General features: G+C 36.6%; 2 protein-coding genes across 2 annotated transcripts; one reads left to right on the forward strand and one right to left on the reverse strand.

The window, feature by feature from the left end:
• The first annotated feature begins 6,426 nt into the window (after positions 1-6,426).
• LOC109006857 (aconitate hydratase, cytoplasmic) lies at positions 6,427-22,204 on the forward strand. Its single transcript, XM_018986267.2, has 20 exons — positions 6,427-7,011; positions 7,943-8,047; positions 8,266-8,426; positions 8,505-8,597; positions 14,580-14,765; positions 15,005-15,166; positions 15,348-15,492; positions 15,596-15,738; positions 15,819-15,875; positions 16,063-16,142; positions 16,268-16,343; positions 17,614-17,799; positions 18,560-18,627; positions 18,739-18,857; positions 18,967-19,088; positions 19,979-20,077; positions 20,161-20,640; positions 21,153-21,251; positions 21,329-21,571; positions 21,857-22,204. Exons 1-20 carry the CDS (start codon positions 6,687-6,689, stop codon positions 21,923-21,925), a joined length of 3,018 nt encoding a protein of 1,005 aa, XP_018841812.2. The 5' UTR covers positions 6,427-6,686; the 3' UTR covers positions 21,926-22,204.
• Positions 22,205-24,194: 1,990 nt separating this feature from the next.
• Positions 24,195-24,626, reverse strand: LOC109006854. The gene has a single exon (XM_018986265.1). The coding sequence runs from the start codon at positions 24,624-24,626 to the stop codon at positions 24,195-24,197; it is 432 nt and encodes a 143-aa protein (XP_018841810.1).
• Between the last annotated feature and the right edge of the window lie 343 nt (positions 24,627-24,969).

The raw sequence follows: 24,969 nt of genomic DNA on the forward strand, positions 1-24,969 counted from the left end.
GTTCCAAATCCATTATTGCCTCCACCTTGCTAGGGTCCACCATGATTCCTTCCCCAGTTACCATGTAACCTAAAAATCTTACTTCTTCTAAGAACTCACAATTAGTAAGCTTGGTGTACAATTGATGATCTTGGAGGGTCCTCAACACTATCCTCAAGTAATCCTCATGCTCAACATTTCAGGAGTATATCAGGATGTCATTTATAAACACCACCATAAATAAATTCAAGAATGGTCAAACACTCTATTCATAAGGTTCATAAAAGTTGCCGGGGCGTTTGCCAATCCAAAAGCATTACAGTGAACTCGTAGTGACTGCACCTGGACTGAAAGGTTGTCTTAGACACGTTGCATTCCTTAATCCTCAGTTGATGGTACCTCGACCTGAGATCAATCTTGGAAAAGATTGTTGCTCCTTGTAGTTGATCAAATAGATCATCAATTCTGGTACCTATTCTTAATGGTCACTTTTTTCAATTCTTGATAATCGATACACATTCTAAGGGTTCAATCTTTCTTCTTCACAAACAATACTGACGCTCCCCAATGTGAGGTACTGGGTCTAATGCATAGTTCTGAGACCAAGTTGTGGTGCCTCATCTCTCATGAAAGATTAAGTGAGATTCTGTGGTGTCAAGGATGCTGGCCTATTGGTCAACACCTAGAGGATTCGTTAGGCATGTAGCAATCTTGAGGGAAGTACACGTGTATGAAATTCGTTTTAAGATAACATAGTGGAAATATAAATAGAACACATTATTGTAACAACTTAAACATGTATGTGCCAAAAACTAAACTTCATGAAAATAGGGGCTTCTCACCCTTCATAACCTCAAAATATATATCATTCAGGACATATATAGTTAGTTGCCATAGGTGGTCGACTAAGTTACAAATGAGCACACGACTTAGTTATGAACATCCTACAACAGGAATATGGTAACTACGACGAACACTAGTGCTAAAACGGGTCCTAGCCTCTTTAGTTAGGACTCAAGCAGGATTGACACCTCTTCCTTGGACGTCATACGAGGGTATGGACCTGCATTAAAGTCTATAGTGTAGAGAACACAAGTAGGTTAGGCAACTATGACAAGACTGTTAATGAAAGATAATGCTATTAGAGATGCAATGAAAATATTTCATGTAAATATTGAAAGAATTCGCAGGTGCATGGGAGGTACCAGCCTCTCTCCTTGCAGGTACGTGCATTCCTTAAAACTTGACGCGGAATCACCTTTTCGGGGCATAGGGCTATCTCTTTATGCAAAATAGATGAAAACTCAATAATATTATTATGGCAATGAGTTACCCATATCTATATAATAAAAAATCTATAAAAACCAGTATTGAGTCAAGTATCGTTCTTTGCTCATAGGCATTCCTTCAGTAGGCACACACACTTACTCAGAGGCACACATCAAAACTTGTAGTCTCGGGTATGCTACTCTACCTAGCCGCAACCAACTCGAAGACACCAACATGTGATACTCTAGGGGATCCCACATTCTGACTATCAGGTGGGGCCAAGCACGAAATCGTTCCACCCCACCCCACCCCACGATGCATTCTCCTTCTTGTGTAATGTATGTGGTAACGCTTTGAGGACTAGTTCCAAGGAATTCTCTGTCCCGTACCGTGATTATAGACTCTTCCCAACTTCGCAAACACTTACACGCAAACACTCACACACTGGCATCCTGGGTTTTCATTTAAGATATTGCATTAAAAGCAGAAAATGGTTAAAGCATCGAAAACATTGAAAGCATGATAAATCAGCGAGTAAATATAACTAAAAATATGGTGTTGGAAATGTTTATTTATGCTTGTGGAAAAAGGGAAGAAGATTACAGAAGTGATACAATGTCTCTCGAATACAACATTCACCCCACATTACCCAACACTATCTTAGAAGCAAACCTACCTTCCTACGTCAGAAGTCCTCTCGTTGCCTTCATGTTCCTTGCTTTCCGCAATAATTGCCTTATCGAACTCTTTAGTGAATAAGGTCTTAAAAATGAGATCTTGTCCCACATCTAGGTCATTTAAATAGAGTGGGAATGTCAGATGTCTTCTCTGGTGTATCATTGACTCCAAATATGCTTGGATGTCTTTCATCCTTGTCCTGTCGTAGTACAGGATGATAGAGACAAGTGACCAGGGCATGGTCTGCACGCCCTAAAGTCTGCCAACTCTTCAGTTCTCCTTTGAATGAGGATCCTCTATATGGTGTCGGGCCATACATCTGAGTCTTGACAACACGACTTGTTGCACCTTTACCTTTAACTGGAGAGTCACTCCGGATGTGACCTCTTAGATGGAGTGTGGGATTCTATGCTTGTTGCTGACACTTCTCTAAACTCTTCCGTGTTATCCCGAAAAATTCCCATGAATCGTTGTGTCACTTGCTATCCGTAGTTTCTGTTTGGCAAGTGATCATTTCTTGCCTTGGGTGGGTAGCTTGTAACTTGCCCAAGCACATCAGTCCCTTTAGTCCTCGTTCTCATCCTCACGGGAGTTGAGTTTTCTAGCTTGTCTGCCGTGGCCTTGGGACATGTCAGCCAGATTCCTACGTGACTAGTTTTTTTGAAATATAAGTCATGTGGTTTGGACCTTCCATTGTGGCGTTATAGATTACATGTAAGACACATATTATTTGTTGAAAGTGCTACTGCATTTTTGATATGGTAGATATGAATTTTAAGATGCATATATATTAGAACAATAAATAAGATAAATGTAAAGATAATTATAAATTTATGCAACAGATTTTATAAATGAATATAATTATATTTGAAATAAAATGAAAGAAACAAAAATTGTAAAATTACTTAACACATAATAAATCAAGTGTTTAGAATTAATTCATTATATTGAAATCATAATATGACATATATTGCTCCACTCGTTATAAGACCAATTAGACATATACATAATAATAATAATTATTATAATATATAATTATAATAATTATTATAATAATAAATAAAAATAATACAAAATAAAATAATATTATTTTTATTATTTCAGAAACTACATAGATATAATTGTTACTGGAATGATAAAATGTAAAAATAGAATATTAATTTGAAACTAAAAAAGTATAATATTTTCAAATGAATATAATATTACTTTAGAAAGTGTTATTAGTATGATTCGTTATTATGAGAGATAATATAAAGATAAATATTATTTTTTTGAAACGATATCCAATAATAAAAAAATATTATTCTATAAGTTTAAAGATAGTATTTTCATTTTTAAACTTAAATATAATATTATTATTCTGTACAAATTTGGAATTGCAATTTCAATTTTAGAAAATAAAAGCATGTTCTTACCAAAATAAATTTTTAAAGAATAAATTGTTAATGATTTTTTAATGATAACTTTACAAAAATGCATTACAAATAGATTAGTATGAAATGCATTACCACAAAAAATAAAATAGTGAATATGATAAATTAAAGACCAATTATAAATTGATGCATAAATTGGAATCTAAGAATACTAATTGCATTTTGGTAAATGGAAATATTATTAATCCAATAACAATGATTTATTTTTATGAATTACTGTGAAAAATAATATGAAGATATTTTTTTTAAATAATATTATATGCAAAAAATACTATTATTTTTAAATGTAAGAAGAAATATAAAAAAAATCATAAGTTGTTAATTCGTTCCACAAAAGTTCAATAAACAAACACCTTCAATTGAGATTATTTGTAAGATATTAATATTCATTCTTATTATTATATTATTATTATTATTACATAATTTAATTATATTTTTAATGATCAATTGTAAGATAAAAATATAATTATGAAAATACATCTAAAGTCATCTTAATATATAAATATATCTAAACACATATAAACTCATCTTAGGTGGGCTCTACAGAACTCACTCCACTATCTTAACTCACTATTATTCATAGAGAACTCAACTTAGTTCAACATCCAAACGTAGCTTTAATGATATTTTGAATTCAAATACAAGTCACTATTCACGAGGCTATCGCTTCTTTTATTGTTGTAGAATGAGTTTTGCTAGTCATTATCCCTAGTGCTAAGGGTGTAACAGGTCCAGTCCGGTCCGGTTTTAGACAAATTTAGAACTAAACTGGTATGTACCAATTTTACATTTTTTAAAACCGATTATGCACCGGTTACTCTTTTAAACCGGTACTTCTGATTTTACCGGTTTGCGATCCGGTCCGATCATTTTTTTGTTTTTTTAAAAATATTTGAGTGATTTTTTTCTTTTTTAATTCTTACTTCTTATGATAAAATGTTATTAATAATTTAATATATATACTTTATATTTACAGCATATGATCAATTAAATTTTCATCTTTAAAATTAAAATTTTATTTTATAAATTATAATAACATTATCTCATATATAATTATATTAATAACATATGATCAAAAAAATTACAAATGTTCATATTTAAGATTAACATTTTATGTTATAATTTATAATTTATAATATAAAATTATTTCATATATGATATATAATTATAAATAAAAATTTCATATATAATTATATATTATATATAAAACTTATATATATAAAATATTTTGTATAATATATCAAATTAATTTATATATATATATATTTTTCCCAACCAGTCTGGTTCGGTCCAAAAAACTACGGATTCGAAACCGGATCACATTCGGCCGGTTTTCATAATATAGGAACTGGTCCTGGACCAAATCGGTCCGGTCTAATTTTTCGGTTTAAATTTACATCCCGATTCCTCACACTCCACACACCATAATTTTTTATTTTATTTTATTCTTCTTAAACTTATTAAAATATTCTACTAATCATCCATTTACTACACATTTTATAAGAAAAAAACTAAAAAAAGATAAAAAAAATATGGTGTGTGTTGTATGGAGATGATTGATAGAATTTTTCTTGTAGAATAGATTATATAGAATAGTTATATAAAAAGAAAAATTATATTCATCATCTTTACACATCATATTTATTATTATTATTATTTTTTTAATATTAAATATGTGGTATATAGATAAAAGTAAAAGAATGTAATTAATTTAAAAAGAATAAAATAAAAATATTTAAAAAATATATATATATTGTATGTAGAAATGATGCGTAGGAAATTTCATTTAAAAAACTACTATTGGAGGAGAATTTCGATCGTCCAACTCCTCCGACTAAAAAAAGTAACCGTTCAAAGATGAATAGAAAACTAAAAAGTAGAAAGGTCTGAGTAGGAAAAGTCAACATTTAGAATTCCCACAAAGCAGCTTTTAATACAAGTCCTATTTCTGCCAGGTTGAACCGTCACCGTTTGACCCTAGACTTGTCCGTGTTGCTTCCCAAAGGCCACAATTCGCAATCGCATTCTTCGTAGTGCCCCTATCTTCCGGGACCAGCTTCTCCTTAGGCGTTTGACAAAGCCCGAAAGGCCACGACGCCCACCACGAGGCCAGGAATAACACTTCACCAATTTAAAGTTTAAACAATTATACGTCTCGTTTAGAACCGAAATTCCCTTTAATTTATCTTATTTTATTATTATAATTTTTTTTAAAATTTTATATAAAATATAAAAAATAATAATAATATTAAAAAATATTTTAATAAGATTTTATTTAACTCATTTCAAAATCTAAATAGGATCATAATATTTATCGTTCAAATATTGTTATGAAAAAATTATTAAAATTATTTATATAAATAATAACTTTTAATAATATAATAAAAGAGTAATGTAATATATAAATTCTTAAATTCTAAATACGCCATTTATAAAAAAAAAGTTATACTTTCTTGTACACGGAGGATAGGATGGCAAGTAAGGTGTAATCTAACTTATTCATGCGCTGGAATAATTAAAGTCAAATGTTTATACAAAAACTAAGATGTGCGTGCCATGTGTGTTGTCTATACATACATACATACATACTAATCAAGCAAATAAAATGATGCACGGATGCTCACATCTTCTACGGTGAACCATGCCGAACCGTCTACAAAGATGCACGTACATTTAAAGATGGTAAGATTCTTTGATTTTATTTTTTCTCATTTTAGCATCAAAATATTATAAATATAAATATTTTTCAATTTCAAATCTTTTACTTATTCATCTTATCAATATAATTTTTTTAAATTTTTAAATAAACATAAAAACAGAAATTTTAAATTCTAAAATTAAAATAATATTAAAGAATTATATATATTAATAATATATTAATTTTTTTTATTTATTGTTCATAAATTATTTTATTTCTACATACTATGCAAACGAGGCATTAGTATACGGGATGATTTTACTAAACGATTGGCGTTTTGATATGATAGTAACAGTATAAAAAACAGCTTACGACAGGGAATCCTGCCTCTCTCGGTTCTCTCTCATCCGGTGTTCTTCTTCTTCTTCCTTCTTTTGCTTCTAGAAAAACGGCACGCAGCCCTAGAGGCCCCCCCCTGTCTCTGTCTTCTTCACATCTCCACACGCCTCTCTCTCTCTCTCTCTCTCTCTCAATGCTCAAGAACGTACAAAACATCCCCATTTAAAGGCATTAACCGTTGCCAGTGAACCAATCCTCCCAGTCTTCTCTCTCTCTCTGAGCTCAATCCTTATCCGACACCGTTTTCATGTGAATTCGTGTCCGCCAGCATCCTCATCCTCATCAGCGTCATGTATATAACGGCCTCATCCTCGTCTTCGGCTTCCCCAATCCTCAGGGCTGCTGCTGCTGCTTCTTCCTCTTCCTACCTTAGGGCCAGGTTCTTCTCTCCATCTCTTTCTCGAAGCTTTGTCGCCTCTTCTTCCCCTCCCAAGCACTCTCCTTCTCTTCCAGCCTACCGATCCTTGAACTTCTCCTCCGCTGTTCGATCCGTCCGCTTCTCCCCCCCTCGCTGGAGCCACGGTGTCGATTGGCGCTCTCCGATCAGTCTCCGCTCTCACGTCAGGGCCGTAGCTCCCGTGATCGAACGCTTCCATAGGAAGATCGCCACTATGGGTACACTTTCTTTTCTCTTGATTTCCATAAATTCCGGAGCGAATTTTCTCTTCTCACATTTTTTTTATTTGGTTTCTGATATACGATGATTTATTTTCTCTGTTTTGGTACTGAGAGATCGAAGTAGAAAGGAAGAAAATGGTTCGGATACTGCAAGTCAGCTGAGCTGAGCTGAGCTAAGTAGTTGTAGGCTCTGTTTGATAGCTCAGAAGGCTCAGGAAATGGAAAAGCTATAACGTCATTTTGATCCTTTTTCTTTTTCCTCGGCCTCTCTTTGGTTTTGCATTCCATAAAATTCGCCGGTGATTCACGGAGTGTTTCGAGATCTTTGATCGTGAGCAACTATAGCTGTTTATTCAGGGAAAATGATGAGATTTTCGAAAATTTCATGTTGTCTCCATGTTTGATACATCATGTACTCTTTTTTTTTTTTTTTTGGCGATACATCATGTACTCTACTCAGCTAAGCTGAGTACGTGAAGGCGCTGGCCTCTGTTAGTTCCCACGAAAGCGAAGGAAATAGAAAATATATATATATATATATATTATACATCTCATGCATTTATGTATCTCAAATCTTGATTATTATTGTTGTTGTTGTTGTTGTTATTATTGCTATTAATGTATTTCCATTTCACCATTTCACCATTGCTATTATTGCATTTATTTCCATTTCAAAAATTGTTATTAATATTAGAAATATTGTTATTTATTATTATTATTATCATCGTTATTGCTGTAATTATTTATTTGAGAAATTTTGAGGCTTTTGGTTGTAGATCCAGTTGTGTACGGCTGGAAATTAAAAATACGCAAATTTTTTATGCCTAGGAAATATAAAAACAGTGAACCTAATGAGAAGTCTTTGAATAAGCACATTTTAATTACTGAAGGAAATTTTCGTTCTGATTGTTCGTCTGTATGGTTTCAGCCTCTGAAAATCCTTTCAAGGCAAACTTGACTAGTCTTCCCAAGGCAGGAGGTGGCGAGTTTGGAAAGTTCTACAGCCTTCCATCTTTTAATGATCCAAGGATCGGTAATTTTTCCTTCAACTACGTTTTACAGAAATATGTTTGTTTTTATGCAGCAAATAACTTCATTTCTCAACTATATCATAATAGTTTTGGGAATTATACAATGATTGAACAAGAAAAAGATAAAGAAGGATAAATCACTCTCAGCATCTTCTAAGTTATGGATTGTTGTTTATTGGAACTCAATTGCTGACAACATTTACTCATAAATGTATAATAGAGAAGTTGCCGTACTCAATCAGAATCCTTCTGGAGTCTGCAATTCGTAATTGTGATAACTTCCAAGTTAAGAAGGAAGATGTTGAGAAAATTATTGATTGGGAGAAGTCTTCTCCAAGGCAAGTTGAAATCCCTTTCAAGCCTGCCCGTGTTCTATTGCAGGTACCTAATGAAGTTGAGCATACTTAGTGACTATTTTAAACATGTCTTCCTCTTCTAAGGGTTCTCATCTGTTGCCAGGATTTTACTGGAGTTCCTGCCGTTGTCGACCTTGCTTGTATGCGGGATGCCATGAACAAACTTGGAAGTGATTCTAACAAGATTAACCCTTTGGTGTGTGTTGTTCTTATCACATGTCTCTATGACATTGTTGAGTTACTGATATAGGTTTCATGCCTGAAATTTCATATTTTGGCTTAATAACTTTAGATGCTTGTTGACCACATTTTGTGTCTACAATTTTGCATCTAGTCTTGATAGTGGTCAAACTTTAAACATTTGTATTGTAATAGTATTTTGTTATTGGGTATTAACTATTTGAGTTATAGGTCATTAACAGTTCCTTTTTTTTTTTTTTTTTTACTCTCTCCTTGTTTTTTTTCCTCTCCGTACAACTTGCGTTTTTTTTTTTTCCTTTCTTTTCCCGTTTGTTCTTTCTCCTACTGATGGAGCTTTCGGGTGTTTGAGGGTGCTTTTGAAGGATATTAATATTGGTATGAGATGTTTATCAATATTGAATCAAAACTGTTCGAGGTGTCGAGGGATGGGAGGATCGTGATTCTTACAGAGAAGGGATGGAAAGTGATAAAAAAGATGAACTTGGGACTGGGGACAGTACGTTGGTTTTATAATGCATTGGAGGTGTGCTTGAAGGGGGAGGGTAAGGGTTTGTACACTGCACATAGGGATGGGGACAAGGGCTATATTGCTCAACGGTGTTTCAACTCGCGGGGAGAATACATGGCGTTGGTGGAGTATTGTGGAGGAGGTCGTCGGAACTTTGTCTTCATACCAGGGGACAGGGATAGAGTGGGCTGGAGAAAACTTGTGATGGCGCTGAAGGAAGCTGGAAGTGGTGGTGGTTTAGGGTGACAGTTACCACCAGTCACGACTGTGCAGAACTCAAATTTTCAATCGTACAGTGATGTTCTACGGGGTAGCAGAGAGGTGGAGAGGCCTCGAGATGTGAACTGCGCAGAGAAAGTGGGTTTGGTGAAGCAAGGTCCTGTCACTTCTTCGGGTAATGATCTGTTGCGGGAGATGGCAGAGTTGCTGTTGTGCTAAAAGAAGAAAGCGTGATGAAGGCGTTATGTGAAATGGAGGAGCAGTTGGGAGAGTTAACAATTAAAGTGGGATGGCTAAAATGGTGTGTTGAATTAAAAGGTATAATGGGATTGGGCCTGGATCATGGACGGGATATTGAAGACCAATGGGCCAGGGAACATGTAGGTAAGGGGAAGGGTAAAATAATAGGCCGTGAAATTGGGCTTCAGCCCAATAAGACCCAAAAGAAATCTGGCCCTTTTTGGAGGAAGACGTGTAATCGGTTCCGAGAGGAGGAAGCTGGCCCATCGGGGGGTGGGGCCGAGCCGCCTCTTTCGGTGTTGCCGCAGACAACCTCGCCGAAGGTGGTAGTCCCTACGGCAGAGGTAGTGGTGCAAACAAATGTCTCGAAAATCGCATAGAAAGGTGCGACGGAGGCAGGCGACTCTATGGCGATGTCTTTGGGGCCTGAAATTCATGCAAGGGAGGAGATGGGTTCATCCCTCACGAGTGGGTTGTTACAGGGGTCAACTACGGGGGATACTCAGACCCCTCTGGCACAGAAATGTGCGATGGAGGCTGGCGGCACTTTTAAGAAGTCCTTGACAGCTGGTGGCACTGGTTCAATCTTTACGGGTGGATTGCTACAGGAACCAATTTTGGGGGATGCTCAGACTCTCTTGAGGATTGACAGTGATCAATCAGGTATGTCTCAATTGGTTGATGGAGAAATTTTTGTTGGGCAGAAATCGAATCCAGAGGTTAATGAAGTAGTTGGCTCAAATAGTGATGGAGAAGCAAGTTTAGAAGGAATTAATATGCAGTTGGTGATTTGTGAAGGGGAATGCATGGATAAAAGAGAGGCTGAACCATTACGAGTGCTTCCTCCTAGCTCCAATTCTGAGTTTATTCCTGATTGGGTTCTTAAGAAAGTGGAGGAATTGCAAGTTTGTGCTGGGGTGTCTTGTATAGGTTTTGAAGAGCAGTTTTGGGCTCTTATTATAGCTATTGAAGAGAGTAGATTGAAGTCGGCTACAAAGAGAGATAGAGAGCTTAAAAGACTACAATGCTCTATAAATTATGAAGGGAAAGAGGGAAGTTGCAGTAGGGATAGAATGAAAGGGAGGGGTATGACCATTGTCCATGAAACCTAAGATTCTATCTTGTAACGTGCGGGGGCTTAATGAGCGCAACAAGCGTCTCTGCATAAAAACCTTGTTGCAAATGTGGAAGGTGGATATAGCGTGCCTTCAAGAAACAAAATTAAGATTTGTTGAGCGAAGTCTTATTCGTAGTGTATGGGGATGTCCTTATGTGGGCTGGTCATACTTGGTGTCGGAAGGAGCGTCTGGGGGGGTGCTTTCGATGTGGGATAAAAGAATTGTGGAGGTGGTGGAGGAGTGTGTTGGGACTTTCTCGGTGGCTTGTTTATTTAGAAATGTAATAGATGGGTGGGAATGGGCATTTGCAGGCATTTATGGGCCAAATCGACATAGAGAAAGGAAAAGGTTGTGGGAGGAGTTAGTGGGTGTATATTGTCTTTGGGATGTGCTGTGGTGTATGGGTGGGGATTTCAATATCATTCGTTTTCCAAGCGAGCGATCAGAGAATAATGGCCACTCAATAGCAATGGAAGAGTTCTTTGAGTTCATGTTTGACTTGAATCTTATGGATCTTCCCCTTGCTGGGGGTGAGTTCACATGGTCTAATAGTAGGGGGTGGTCGAGACTAGATAGGTTTCTTGTTTCTCCTTCTTGGGAAACCCACTATTCGGAGCTGTATTAGAAGAGGATAGCCCAGTGTTGCTCGGACCATTTCCCAATTATGTTAGATTGTGGAGGCATTAATAGGGGTCGTCAGTATTTCAAGTTCAAAAATATGTGGTTAGAAGTGGATGGTTTTGCTGAGAAAGTTCTTTCCTGGTGGTCTTCTTATTAGTTCTCAGGTATTCCTAGTTTCATCCTCGTTGGGAAACTTAAGGCATTAAAGCAAGATTTAAGGAGGTGGAACATGGAAGTATTTGGCAATATTGATAATCAGAAAACTAGTCTATTAGAGGAGCTTCAGAACTTGGAGGAACAGGCGTTGAGGGGAAATGCTTCGGAAGAGGCAATATTGAGGAAGAGTGTAGTGGTGGCTGAATTAGAGAGGATCTTGTTGATGGAGGAAACATCATGGCGCCAAAAATTCAGGGCTCTTTGGTTAAAAGAAGGGGATAAATGTACGAAATTTTTTCATAGAGTGGCCAATTCTCATAGGCGTAACAACACTATTGAGTCCCTTAAGTCAGGTAATTAAGTTCTCTCTTCTTCCTTTGATTTAGAGAACCATATTGTGAATTACTATGAGAATCTGCTCACAGAGCCGACTGGTTGGAGGCCAAAGCTTGATGGTTTGCCTTTTGAGTCCATTGACACGCAGAGTGCGAGTTGGTTGGAAAGACCTTTTGAAGAAGATGAGGTACATAAGATCATTAGTAGCATGGCCAAAGACAAAGCACCTAGATCGAATGGGTTTTCGATGGGGTTTTTCCAACATTGTTGGGAGATAGTGAAATGTGATGTTATGCGGGTCTTTTTTGAATTCCATGCTTTCCAAAAATTCAAAAAATGCTTCAATGTGACGTTCATAGCCCTTGTTCCGAAGAAACAGGGAGTGTTGGAAGTCGAAGATTTTCGTCCCATTAGTCTAGTGAGTGGGATCTATAAAATTATTTCCCAGGTGCTGGCTAATCGTTTAAGTGTGGTGATGGAGCAAATCATTTTGAAGTCTCAAAATGCCTTTGTGCGGGGGAGGCAGATACTTGATTCATTTCTTATTGCTAATGAGTGTCTAGATCAGAGGTTAAAGGAAGGTAAATCATGTATACTTTGTAAGCTTGACATGGAAAAAACCTATGATCATGTAAATTGGGATTTCCTCCTTTACCTACTCTGGAGATGTGGTTTCGGTAACAAGTGGATCTCATGGATTCGATATTGCATAACTACTGTGCGTTTCTCAGTGCTTGTTAATGGTAATTTGGTGGGTTTCTTTTGTAGTTCACGCGGTTTGAGGCAAGGGGATCCGTTGTCTACATTTCTTTTCGTTATTGTTATGGAGGCACTAGGCCGGATGGTGAAGGCAGTTGTTGATGGAGGCTATATAGCGGGTTTTTTGGCAGGCAATGGTACTTTTGGTTTTGTCATAATCTCACATCTTTTCTTTGCAGATGATACACTTCTCTTTTGTGAAGCGGAGGTAGGCCAAATACAAGCCATAAGGGCACTTTTGTTGTGCTTCGAGGCGGTAACGGGTCTCAAGGTTAACTTGGGCAAATCTGAGATGGTGGCGGTGGGTGTGGTGCCTCATATCAGTACACTAGCAGAAACGTTGGGGTGTGTAGTGGGTTCTTTGCCGATGAAATATTTGGGCCTTCCTTTGGGGGCCACTTTCAAAGCTAGAGGTATATGGGAAGAGATTATTGAGAGAGTAGAGAAACGATTGGCAGGGTGGAAACGGTTGTATTTATCGAAGGGAGGTAGACTCACTTTGATCAATAGCACTTTATCCAACCTACCAACTTATTTCTTATCCCTATTCCCGTTGCCGGTAGGGGTGCATCGTACCGAGAAATTATTCCGGGAGTTCTTGTGGGGTGGTCTGGGGGAAGAAACTAAATTCCATCTTGCTAGTTGGAATAAAGTTTGCTCTCCAGTTTCGAGTGGTGGTTTAGGTGTGCGCAATTTGAGGACTTTCAATAAAGCGCTTTTGGGAAAGTGGTTATGGAGGTATCAAGAAGAAGGGGAGTCATTGTGGAAGGAAGTGGTAGTCTCTAGACATGGAGGTGCTTGGGGGGGATGGTGCACTAATGAAGTAGGGGGGGTATGGTGTGGGTTTATGGAGATATATAAGGAGGGGATGGCAGTGCTTTGAAAATAATGTTAGATTTGTAGTCGGTCAGGGCACTCGCATCAAGTTTTGGCAGAATGTTTGGTGTGGAGAGCGTTCTTTGGAGAGGGCCTTTCCAGCTCTATATAATATTGCGGCTAATAGGGAGGCTTAGATAGCGGATCTGTGCGTGATTGCCCAAGACTCTTATCAGTGGGACATTTTATTCACTTGGGCTAATCATGATTGGGAGTTGTCTATTGTTTCAGAATTTTTTACCTTGATATACTCCTCAGAAAGATTAATGGCACAGGATGATAGGTTACAATGGAGGGGCAAGGACATCAAGAAGTTCTCAATCAAGACATACTATAAAATTCTGGTATCACAAGATAATGCACATTTCCCGTGAAAAAGTATTTGGAGGTCACACGTACCTTCCAAAGTGACTTTTTTTGTGTGGACTGCGGCACTTGGAAAAATTCTAACCACGAATAATTTAAGAAATATGGGACTCATAGTGATGGACTGGTGTTATTTGTGCAAAAAACATGGAGAATCAGTGAACCATCTACTATTGCATTGTGAGGTGACGAGAGAGTTGTGGAATGGGATATTTAGTAGAATGGATGTTGCATGGGTTATGCCGGCAAAGGTGGTTGACTTGCTTGCTTGTTGGAAGGGTCTACAAGGTTGTTCACAAGTAGCAGCAGCTTGGAAGATGATCCTGCTGTGCATTATGTGGTGTATTTTGATGAAAAGGAATGCACGCTGCTTTGAAGATAGGGAGCGATCGATGGAGGAGCTTCAGAATTTTTTTCTACACACTTTACTTTTATGGTTCTCAGCCATTGTTCTTAATGGAAACAGTGTACATGAGTTCCTAGCTCTAATTTAGTTTTTTTAAGAATGTATTTAGGTGTTTTCTATTGTTTACTCCCTGTGTACATAGGCCATGCCTATTTTCATTCATATTAATGAAAATTACTTTTTACTGATAAAAAAAAAAAAAACTATTTGAGTTATTTCTTCACTTCTTATATAACTTGATGCATACATATAATAAAGAAGTCTTTCTTATAATTACATGGTGTGATGTAGACTATTTCCTAATATATCATGTTACTACAAGGTATATGCGCAGTTATTTTTGTCTCACTATCTTCCATTCTAAATATGCAGGTTCCTGTGGATCTTGTAATTGATCATTCAGTTCAGGTTGATGTAGCAAGGTCTGAAAATGCCGTGCAGGCCAATATGGATCTTGAATTTCAGAGAAACAAGGAGAGGTTTGCTTTTCTTAAATGGGGGTCTACTGCTTTCCACAACATGCTTGTTGTTCCTCCTGGTTCTGGTATTGTGCATCAGGTAAAGTAGTCCAGAAGCCAATGCGGAAGATCATATATTGTCAGCTTATTTATCTAGTGTGATATATTAAATATACTGCATCAGCTATAAGTCATCACTTTTACGTTTCACTCTGCATATTTGAATCATCTGTTTTCTTTTTCAATTAATATGTGGTAAATGAAGATTAAGAATGTTGAATCTTGTAGACAGTCTTACACATACTTGGCATGGAATGACTTGACATGTTGAATTCTCAGGTTAATCTCGAATATCTTGGACGGGTTGTTTTTAACACCGATGGCATACTTTATCCGGATAGTGTGGTTGGAACTGATTCCCATACAACCATGATCGACGGGTTAGGAGTTGCTGGCTGGGGAGTGGGAGGTATTGAAGCAGAGGCAGCAATGCTTGGCCAGGTAATAAGTTCTGAGCATAGAACGGATAATCATGCAAGGATTGTTAGAGGCATATTGGATTATAAGTAATTCATTTATTTTGAGTTTCTTTCGATACAATTTGCTGCTCACTTGAATTATCTTGAGTGGAAGAGTGCTGCTGCAGTTTTGCTTCTAATGCCTTACTATTTGACATTGACAGCCCATGAGTATGGTGTTGCCTGGTGTTGTTGGGTTCAAGTTATCTGGAAAATTGCGCAATGGCGTCACTGCTACCGACTTGGTTTTAACTGTGACACAAATGCTGAGGAAGCATGGTGTTGTTGGCAAATTTGTGGAGTTCCATGGTAACTCATTTTTCATGAAATTGTGTTAGCTAACATTAAACTGCAATGGTTTGTTTGTGCAACTAGATAGATCTAAGGTGATCATGGTTGTATGTGCTTCTAGGGGATGGAATGGGTAAACTATCACTAGCTGACAGGGCCACTATAGCCAATATGTCTCCTGAATATGGTGCAACTATGGGATTCTTCCCTGTAGACCATGTCACTTTACAGTATCTCAAATTAACCGGAAGAAGTGATGAGACGGTGAGTAGGTAATTATATTTGGTCCCTTGGAATATGAAATTCTTATAGCATCAAGTGACTTCTTTCTTTCTTAACATTAGGTGGAAATGATAGAAGCTTATCTTAGGGCAAATAAATTGTTTGTCGACTATAATGAGGTAAAGGTCTTATTTCTCGCTTATTTCTAATTTTTCATTGTTTGAGTATTTATTTGCATCATATTTTCTTTGAGGTCTTAACCAGCAAGAATTCTACAAAGAATGACTTGGTTTCATGTAGCTACCATAGCTCCTCTTGCCTTTCTAGCCTGTGTTATGAATACTAACTACTTTCGGTTAAGTTCAGCCTCAACAAGAAAGAGTGTACTCCTCTTACCTACAACTGGATCTTGCAGATGTTGAACCCTGTGTTTCAGGACCAAAAAGGTGTATACTTTCTTCTCGCACAAACTCACTCACATTGACTCTGCTTTGTTCAATTCTTGGTCTTGAATTCATGTTTCACATACTTATTGTTTGAATCATTTTATTTGCACCTTCTGTTTTTGTAGACCTCATGATCGGGTGCCTTTGAAAGAAATGAAGTCTGATTGGCATTCTTGTCTTGACAACAAAGTTGGATTCAAGGTTGGTCAAACCTTTTGCTCCATCAACCTGTTTTTTTAATGTTTTGGCCCGATCAATCTGCATGTTATTTTAATTTTATTTTAGACATAGTTATTTAAGTTCTTTTTGTTGTAGTCTACTGTTTTTTCCCTCTATACCTGATAACTTCTATCAAGCATGCAAGTGTATACTTTAGTTTGATGTAAATCCTTTACCAAAGATTAACCAATAGAACAATATTTGGGACAAATTATTTCCCAGTGAGTGATCAGACTGGAGATGTCTAGTTCAATTGAGGATTGCGTTACCCAACTTAATCTCATGCAAATCAGATGGACCAAATTCAGATCAGATCATTATTGCAGTTAAAAGCCATGAATCCTGGTACCTACGGAAAAAAGCCATGAAACCCCGGTGCTTAATCTTTAAAAAGGACAAGATTATCACCATGACCGCTTTCTTAATTGTCAATGCTGTGTCATCATGATGGTTTCCATCAGCAATTAGCTATTGCTGATGGTTCTGTGATCATTTCTGCTACTGCTCCATCATCACTAATTCTGGTGCTTCTTGCTTTTACTATCAAAATCAACTTCCACCCCATCCATACAGTTGTTTCCTCGTTTTGGAACTTAAAGGCATCTCCGATATTGAGCTATTAAAGTGCTACCGAAATGGCCATTACTGCTTTTTGGGTGATGATCAATTATGGCCTATGTAATTATTTGGGTTGTGGATCTTTCGTCAGGCAGCTTATATTTCAAGTCACTTTTCGTTTTCCTGTAGTTTTCCTTCACAGTTCATCGATTAGTCTTGTTTTAGGGTATATTAGTTTTGGTGGTGATGGGAATGTTGTACTTTTTATTTTTTCCTATGAGTGGCAGCTACTTACAGTATTCATCTTATCTTTTTCTCCGCATAATGTGAATTTTTGCTTGAATCGATTAAGTGGTTGTAGACTATTGCATGGCTGGGTTAGCTATTGTATTGGCATACCTATCCACCCATCCTCTCTCTATCTCTCTCTCTCTCTCTCTCTCTCTCTCTCTCACACAGATTGTGCATTACCAGGGATGGGAAAATCAATTTTTCTCGGATCATAACTGAAGTGATAATGTGGACTGATCTAGTCTGTTTATTTTTATGTATATGTGTGTGTCAAACTTTTTTGACCGCAGATATGATCTCTAGTGTCCCCACAAGCTTGATTAGATCTCGACCCATGTATGGCACACTTTTCTTTTTCAATTTATTTGTTTACCATTTTTCCTTAACATCTCACCGACTACAGGGGTTTGCTATACCAAAAGACGTACAAGAGAAAGTGGCCAAGTTTTCCTTCCATGGACAGCCAGCAGAGCTTAAGCATGGTAGTGTTGTAATTGCTGCAATCACAAGCTGCACCAATACATCAAACCCTAGTGTCATGCTTGGGGCAGGTCTTGTTGCAAAAAAGGCTTGTGAACTTGGTTTGCAGGTTAGTCATGGATACGTTTATGATGTGTCAGACTGTAAGAACGCTGCCCTCCATTTCCTTTTTCCCAAAATTTTTTTTTATAAGAAAGACAACCGTATTAAAACGAATGAAATAGGTGATTTCCATGTATACAGGACGTATACAAAAGAAAATACCTAAATACACCTAAACACCTAAATACATTTTTTTTTTTTTTTTCCTTTTTGTAAAAAAGAAAGAAGCGGAAAATGACAACAAAAATTCATGAGCTAAAGCTCCATTAATCACTAAAGCAGAGAAACAAAGCAATACGAGTGCACAACAAAACTTATAAAAAAAAAAAGAAAAGAAAAAAAGAGTGCACAAAAAAATTCCAAAGTAAGCTCCTTATCATTGAAACACCACTCATTCACTTCTAACCAAATACATCACATAAGACACAGAAACCATCTTCCACGCCACGGGCCCTTGAGAGCAACCATATAGCCCATTCCAACATGCAAGAAGATCAACCACTCTCAAAGGCATCATCCTTTTTCCCTAAATTTGGCATATACAACTTTTTGTTGGCCTCCCTTTTACCGTAAGAAAGTAGAAGATAAATGTTTTGATGCCTTGGATCCCATGTTTTATTTTCTTATTGATCAACAATTAATTCTTGAATGTTCCTAATTAGGTGTTTCTCTTGTATACATCTTTTGTACTTGGGCTAGCACTCTGTGTTTTATAATAAAATGTTCGATTGCTTATAAAAAAAATGAATTCTTGAATGTTTTACCAGGTCAAACCATGGGTTAAGACAAGTCTTGCCCCTGGATCTGGAGTTGTTACAAAATATTTGCTCCAGAGGTAATTCTTATACAGAGACATTTACTTTGAACATTTAGTAATGTGAAGTAACTACTTGATTTCAGTACATATGATAAAAATCTCTGCTAAATATGGTTTTGCTTGATGCAGTGGACTGCAAAAATACTTTAACCAGCAGGGCTTCAATATTGTTGGATATGGCTGCACAACATGTATTGGGAATTCAGGGGATTTAGATGAATCAGTTGCTTCTGCTATTACAGAAAACGGTAAAGTCTCTCTACCGGGAAAGTTTTCTGTAACATAGCTTAGGCATGTTGACTATTTTTTTTTCTTTTATAATTATCCCCAACTAAATTTACCCGGTTGTTTGTGCAGACATTGTGGCAGCTGCTGTACTTTCTGGGAACAGGAATTTTGAGGGTCGTGTTCATCCATTAACAAGAGCTAACTACCTTGCCTCGCCTCCTTTAGTTGTTGCCTATGCCCTTGCTGGCACGGTATGTAGTCTTTATTACCATGATGCCTACGTATCTTTGGTACAAAAAGAATATTGATACAACAATCCTTAGAATATGGAAAACCTGATGCATTAATCCAATGGATATGAAAAATGAAATGACAGAAGGGTCACTGTACTTTTTATATCCACCAGTTTCCTTGGATTAAGCTTCACGCAAAAGTTTTACACCAAGAATTTGAGTTGAACTTTATATTCAGTATGGGACTATTGAGTCATATAATTTTTTTTTTTTTGATAGGTAAATGATTATATTATATTAAAACGACTAGGCATAGCCCAAGTACACTATTGAGTCATATAAATAGTTTAATGTCATTGTTATTAGTACCTAAATCTCAATTTATTTTGGTCTAAGGACAACAAGATTCCCAAATCCCAGTGTCAGCTCCTTGTGGAAACCCAGTAATGTCTGACAGGCACATTCAACGTTTGAGTGGTAGAAATTGACTGGATAGTTTCTTGTTGTGTACCATGTAAATGCATTGTTTCCATGAAACGTAGTGTGGTGGTATTATGATATTGAAAAGGGTTTTGTAGTAGGTAGTATATTGTTTCTGTAGAAAAGGAGACATGAACTACATCAAACAGGTGTGGGTATTTTGCATTACCTCTCAGCACTTTTTCCCCTGCATCAGCTCCTGACTCTATGTTGTGGCCAAGCATTTTGAAACTATAAGATGCTTAGCTCTGTTAGGAGTCCAACATTTGAACAGTTGCAATAATCAGTATGTGTATTTGTTGTCACAACACTTCTACTTTTAATTTGAATATTGAATAATCAATTAGAAGTTAATTTTCAGAAATTTTCCATGTCACATATTAATTATCCATTGTATGCCCATTGGGTGACATGAAATTGTTTTCTAGGTTGACATTGACTTCGATAAGGAGCCAATTGGCACGGGGAAGGATGGTAAGAGTGTATATTTTAGGGATATCTGGCCTTCTACAGAAGAAATTGCAGAGGTATAAATTATAATGATCAAGTTCTGTTATAAAGTTTTAGAATATGCATGGCATAAATTAACTTTGGATGGCATGCTGTTTAGGTTGTTCAATCCAGTGTGTTGCCTGAAATGTTCAAAAGTACTTATGAGGCTATTACAAAAGGCAATCCCATGTGGAATCAGCTTTCAGTTCCAACTGGCTCCCTGTATTCATGGGACTCCGACTCAACCTACATCCACGAGCCTCCATACTTCAAGGGCATGACCCTAGATCCTCCTGGAGCCCATGGAGTGAAGGATGCATACTGCCTACTGAACTTTGGTGACAGTATTACAACAGATCACATTTCCCCAGCAGGAAGCATTCACAAGGACAGTCCTACTGCAAAATACCTTCTTGACCGTGGAGTAGATCGCAAGGACTTCAATTCTTATGGAAGCCGCCGGGGCAATGATGAAGTGATGGCTAGGGGAACTTTTGCCAATATTCGCATTGTTAACAAGCTCTTGAGTGGGGAAGTGGGCCCAAAAACAGTCCACATTCCTACCGGCGAGAAACTCTCTGTTTTTGATGCAGCAACGGTGAGCTCCTTTATATCTAGTTGTTGCACAATTTTTTCATCCTGATCCTTTTTCCTAGTCAAAGTTTTTGCTTGAGATGATTTTGTGTACGAGGAATTTGTCCTTTATTTTTGCTGGAGCACATGCACTTGATCTGTCAGTAATGCTGGCCTGTGAACTTCTGGGCTGACCTAAATTAAAGAAAACGTTGCCTTTATGCCCATACTCCCTTTCCTTTTTTTTTTTTTTTTGTTGGTATATTAGGTATATTCAACCAGATTCATTATTATTCCCTTGTTATGTGGTGTTGTGAATTCTTATTTACTTATCCCCAAAAAAAAAAAAAAAAAAAAAGTTACGTGAACTCTTATTGAAACAGTTTCTAAATGAGGCATTTTCATTGTCTGAAATAATAGTGGCTTTTGTGATCTGAAGTAGTTTCTTGTGATTCATAGATGCCACCCTTAAGTGATAACGATGATCTCAAACTGTTGATTGTTGAATGTTATGTGTTTGGCCCTTGTCTGTTTCAGAGGTACAAGGCTGCTGGGCAGGACACCATCGTACTGGCTGGTGCTGAATATGGGAGCGGAAGCTCCAGGGACTGGGCCGCCAAAGGTCCAATGTTATTGGTGGGTTTCTCAATATCCTTTCTGGTTGTCTTCAATATTTTCTGGCAGTCATGTGTCCTCACATGATTATATTACAGGGTGTTAAAGCAGTGATTGCCAAAAGCTTTGAGAGAATTCATCGCAGTAATTTGGTTGGAATGGGTATTATTCCACTTTGCTTCAAGTCCGGTGAGGATGCAGACACACTAGGATTGACCGGCCACGAACGATACACCATTGACCTCCCAAGCAAAATTAGCGAGATAAGGCCAGGCCAAGATGTGACTGTCACAACTGACAGTGGAAAATCTTTCACCTGCATTGCCCGCTTTGACACTGAGGTATTTCCCTCTTTCATTTGTTTGTACAATTGCATTCAGTATTGCGGAGAAGAGAAGGATACTGGATGCGTTGTAAGAAAACTGAATTTAAAAAATGATTTTATATGCTTAGATTCAAATGGAATAAGAATTATACTTGCCATGTTCATATGAAATTGTCAAACAAGGCATAAAAGCAGTGTTAGATTAGAAAGCTTTTTGTTTCCTTGCACCATTTTTTGTTTTGCGGATTCTGAGGAATTTTTTATTCATGGGAAATGATTTATATGTTGTTGTGTTTTGCAGGTGGAATTGGCTTATTTCAATCACGGAGGCATTCTGCCCTATGTTTTACGGAATTTGACCAAGCAATAAAACAATTAGGAGTGCATTGTTGGATTTTCGACCTTTGCCATATATCCATCCTTGTGAGTTCTTCCTTCCATGTGGGGGTGAGTGAATAAAACTTCTTAATAATAGGAAACAAAAAAATCCGTTTCACGGGATATATAGCAATTTTCAGCTTTTGAAACATAATCATAATCGAGGGTTGCCAAGGATATATGTTTGCCTATTTCAGGAAAAGGAAGAGTATACTTTAGTCAATGTTTTTTATCATTTATTTATTTATTTATTTTTGCAATTACGTTCTAATAGTGTATATGCTGTTTAGTTAATTTTGAACCTCAGTGCATGAAATAGAGGGACGGCATAAGTATAAACTTCCAGATGATTAACTCATGCACCGAGTATATCAGCATAATGCGATGGAAGAAGTAACACGAGTATAGCTTTATATAGTACTATAACCCAGAAACTTTCGAGAGTAAATTGATGATGTCCAAAGTCAAAGATGCTTGATCAAATTATTTGCTGCACGGTAGGAATAAGACAGGCTATTTATATACAGTAATTGACTTCCAAAACGATAGCAAAAGTTGACCCAACTTAAATTGCTAGGGCGTCATTATCATCTTTGTCAACCTACAATGTCTACCAATAAATAAATTAGAGTGGTGTTACTATGCCGCCTGGAGACGACTGCTTTCTGTGCTGTCTAGTGCGATTTGTATATATAAATATATATATATCTATACATTTTATTTCAAATATTTTTTAAACATTTAAATATTTTTAAAAAATAAAATAAATATTAATACATTAATAGTCACTTTTTTAATCATTAAGAAAAATAATTTTTTTAAAAAAATTTAAATATATGAGCGGTTAAAATAAGGGAGTAAAATGAAAAGGTATATTAGCATTTCTCTATAAATTAAGAACATGAACTATTTCTCTATGAATTAAGAACATGAACTTTAAGAAGACAATTTCTTGCTATCGTAATTTAAATTGATATAATATAATAATACCAATATATTAGAGTGGCGTTACATGTACTTACATTTTTATTTAGAAGATTTGACCCTTTTAAGATTAAGATCCTTCTAATGTGCCGGCCAGCTCTTATCGTTGGGCATGTCCGTTAATGCAATCTCACTTTTTTTTTTTAAAATATTTTTTAACATTTTAAAAAAACACATTCAATCATAGTAATAAATTTTTTAAATATTTGAAAAAAAAAGGAAAAAAAAAAAATGCACTAACAATCAAACTGAGACAAACTATCATTTTCCTTAAAGATTATATCACATTACATTTTTATCTATTCTTCATCCATCTTAATGGTCCGCATCAAACGGAAGCGCAATATATCAGTTTTAAAAATTTGGAACGAAAAGTGTGAACTATTTATTAATTTGAGGATGAAAAATGTATTTTCTTGGTTTGAGCTCGCATAATTAATCTCGTATGTTTACTCAGATGAGATGATATAGATGAAATGAATTGAGATAAAAGTTAAAAATTGAATAAAATATTGTTAAAATATATTTTTTAATATTATTATTGTTTTAAAATTTAAAATTTTTATTTTATTTTGTATGAAAATTTGAAACAATTGTAATGATTAAATGAGATGAGATATATTGTGAAAATAAAAAAGATGAGATAAGATGTGTTGAGACGATTGGATGGCGTACCTAATTGGGTGTCTTTGTTATATCAAATTAAAATACAAGCCATCACACACAAGCCCAACCGGAATCGACCCTGTTGCTTCTTGCACGGTAAGAAACGCGTTTATAACAAGTGAGAGAAAAACTTGTGGCAAAATAAGATATAGCGGCGAGCTTCTTGTGACTGGTGAGCAAAGACTGATCTTCCATGAAAGGCTTGCTAATCAAGTAATTATGGGCTAATACAGTTAGATCTTCTACAAAGAGGATATATAAATATATATATCTATATATATATATATATATACGTGTGTGTGTGTGTGTGTATGTGTATGTGTGTGTGTGAAAGAATAACAACACTGACGGAATCATCATGCCCTTATAGCATGGAAACTAGATCACAGGTCCTTTAATGATTTATATATATTCCCATTACATCTAACTCAAAAGTAGCACAATGATATATATATGGTGATCAATTAGCCACACCATATCCAATGAAAATTGCATACAACCCATCACACAGATATATATGGTGATCAATTAGCCACACCATATCCAATGAAAATTGCATACAACCCATCGCAGAGAGAGAGAGAGAGAGAGAGAACTTGTTAGATTGATCTTCAATGGTCCTCTGGAATGCTCGCCAAAGCTGGCCTCCAACTGTCACCATCACTTGTTTTAGCTTTACAAGTCCTTGATCTTGTCAACTTCATTGCACTTACCAATTCCTCCACAGAAGAATATTGAAAGTTCTCCTCCGAATTCAGTATCTGTTTCAACTCTTTCAGGGTCACCACCACTCTAATCCTCACAACCCGGCTCCTAGAATCACCATGATCTGTACTTCCTCTACCGACATTATCATCGTCTTCTTGCAGCTTGAACCTAACCATCTTCTTCTTAGCACCATCCGCCTGCAGCAGCTTCACTGGTTCTGACTCGGGTCGAGGACATGATTCTGTTTGTTCAACCACTTCTTCTTCTCCCTTTGGCAGCTCTTCTTTCTCATCCTGTGTTGCAGTCCTAATATCACTACTCAAGCAGCTTCCCATGATAGAGATGAAACAAGAAGATCAGAGAGAGAGAGAGAGAGAGACCCAGACAGAGAGAGAAACATATACATATGTAATATATGTAGATCAGAAGGGTGGAGGAAGCTGGCACATGAACTAGCGGTTGTTGCGCCGAGGAGTTGAGATTCTTCTGCTTGAGCGTAACATCACTCATATATTAATTAAGCATATCCCTATCATCTTTGTATAATGTGATTAATATTTTAGTTTGTGGCGAAAGCGTTGATCCCTTGTCCACGGCCACTGGCGTACTTTATAAGTGTGTCAGGCAGCTGTTAACGACCAATATCATATCTTATTGCATGCAGAGATTACTGTTCAA

Source organism: Juglans regia, chromosome 1 (assembly GCF_001411555.2).
Source record: "Juglans regia cultivar Chandler chromosome 1, Walnut 2.0, whole genome shotgun sequence".
Taxonomy (NCBI): Eukaryota; Viridiplantae; Streptophyta; class Magnoliopsida; order Fagales; family Juglandaceae; genus Juglans; species Juglans regia.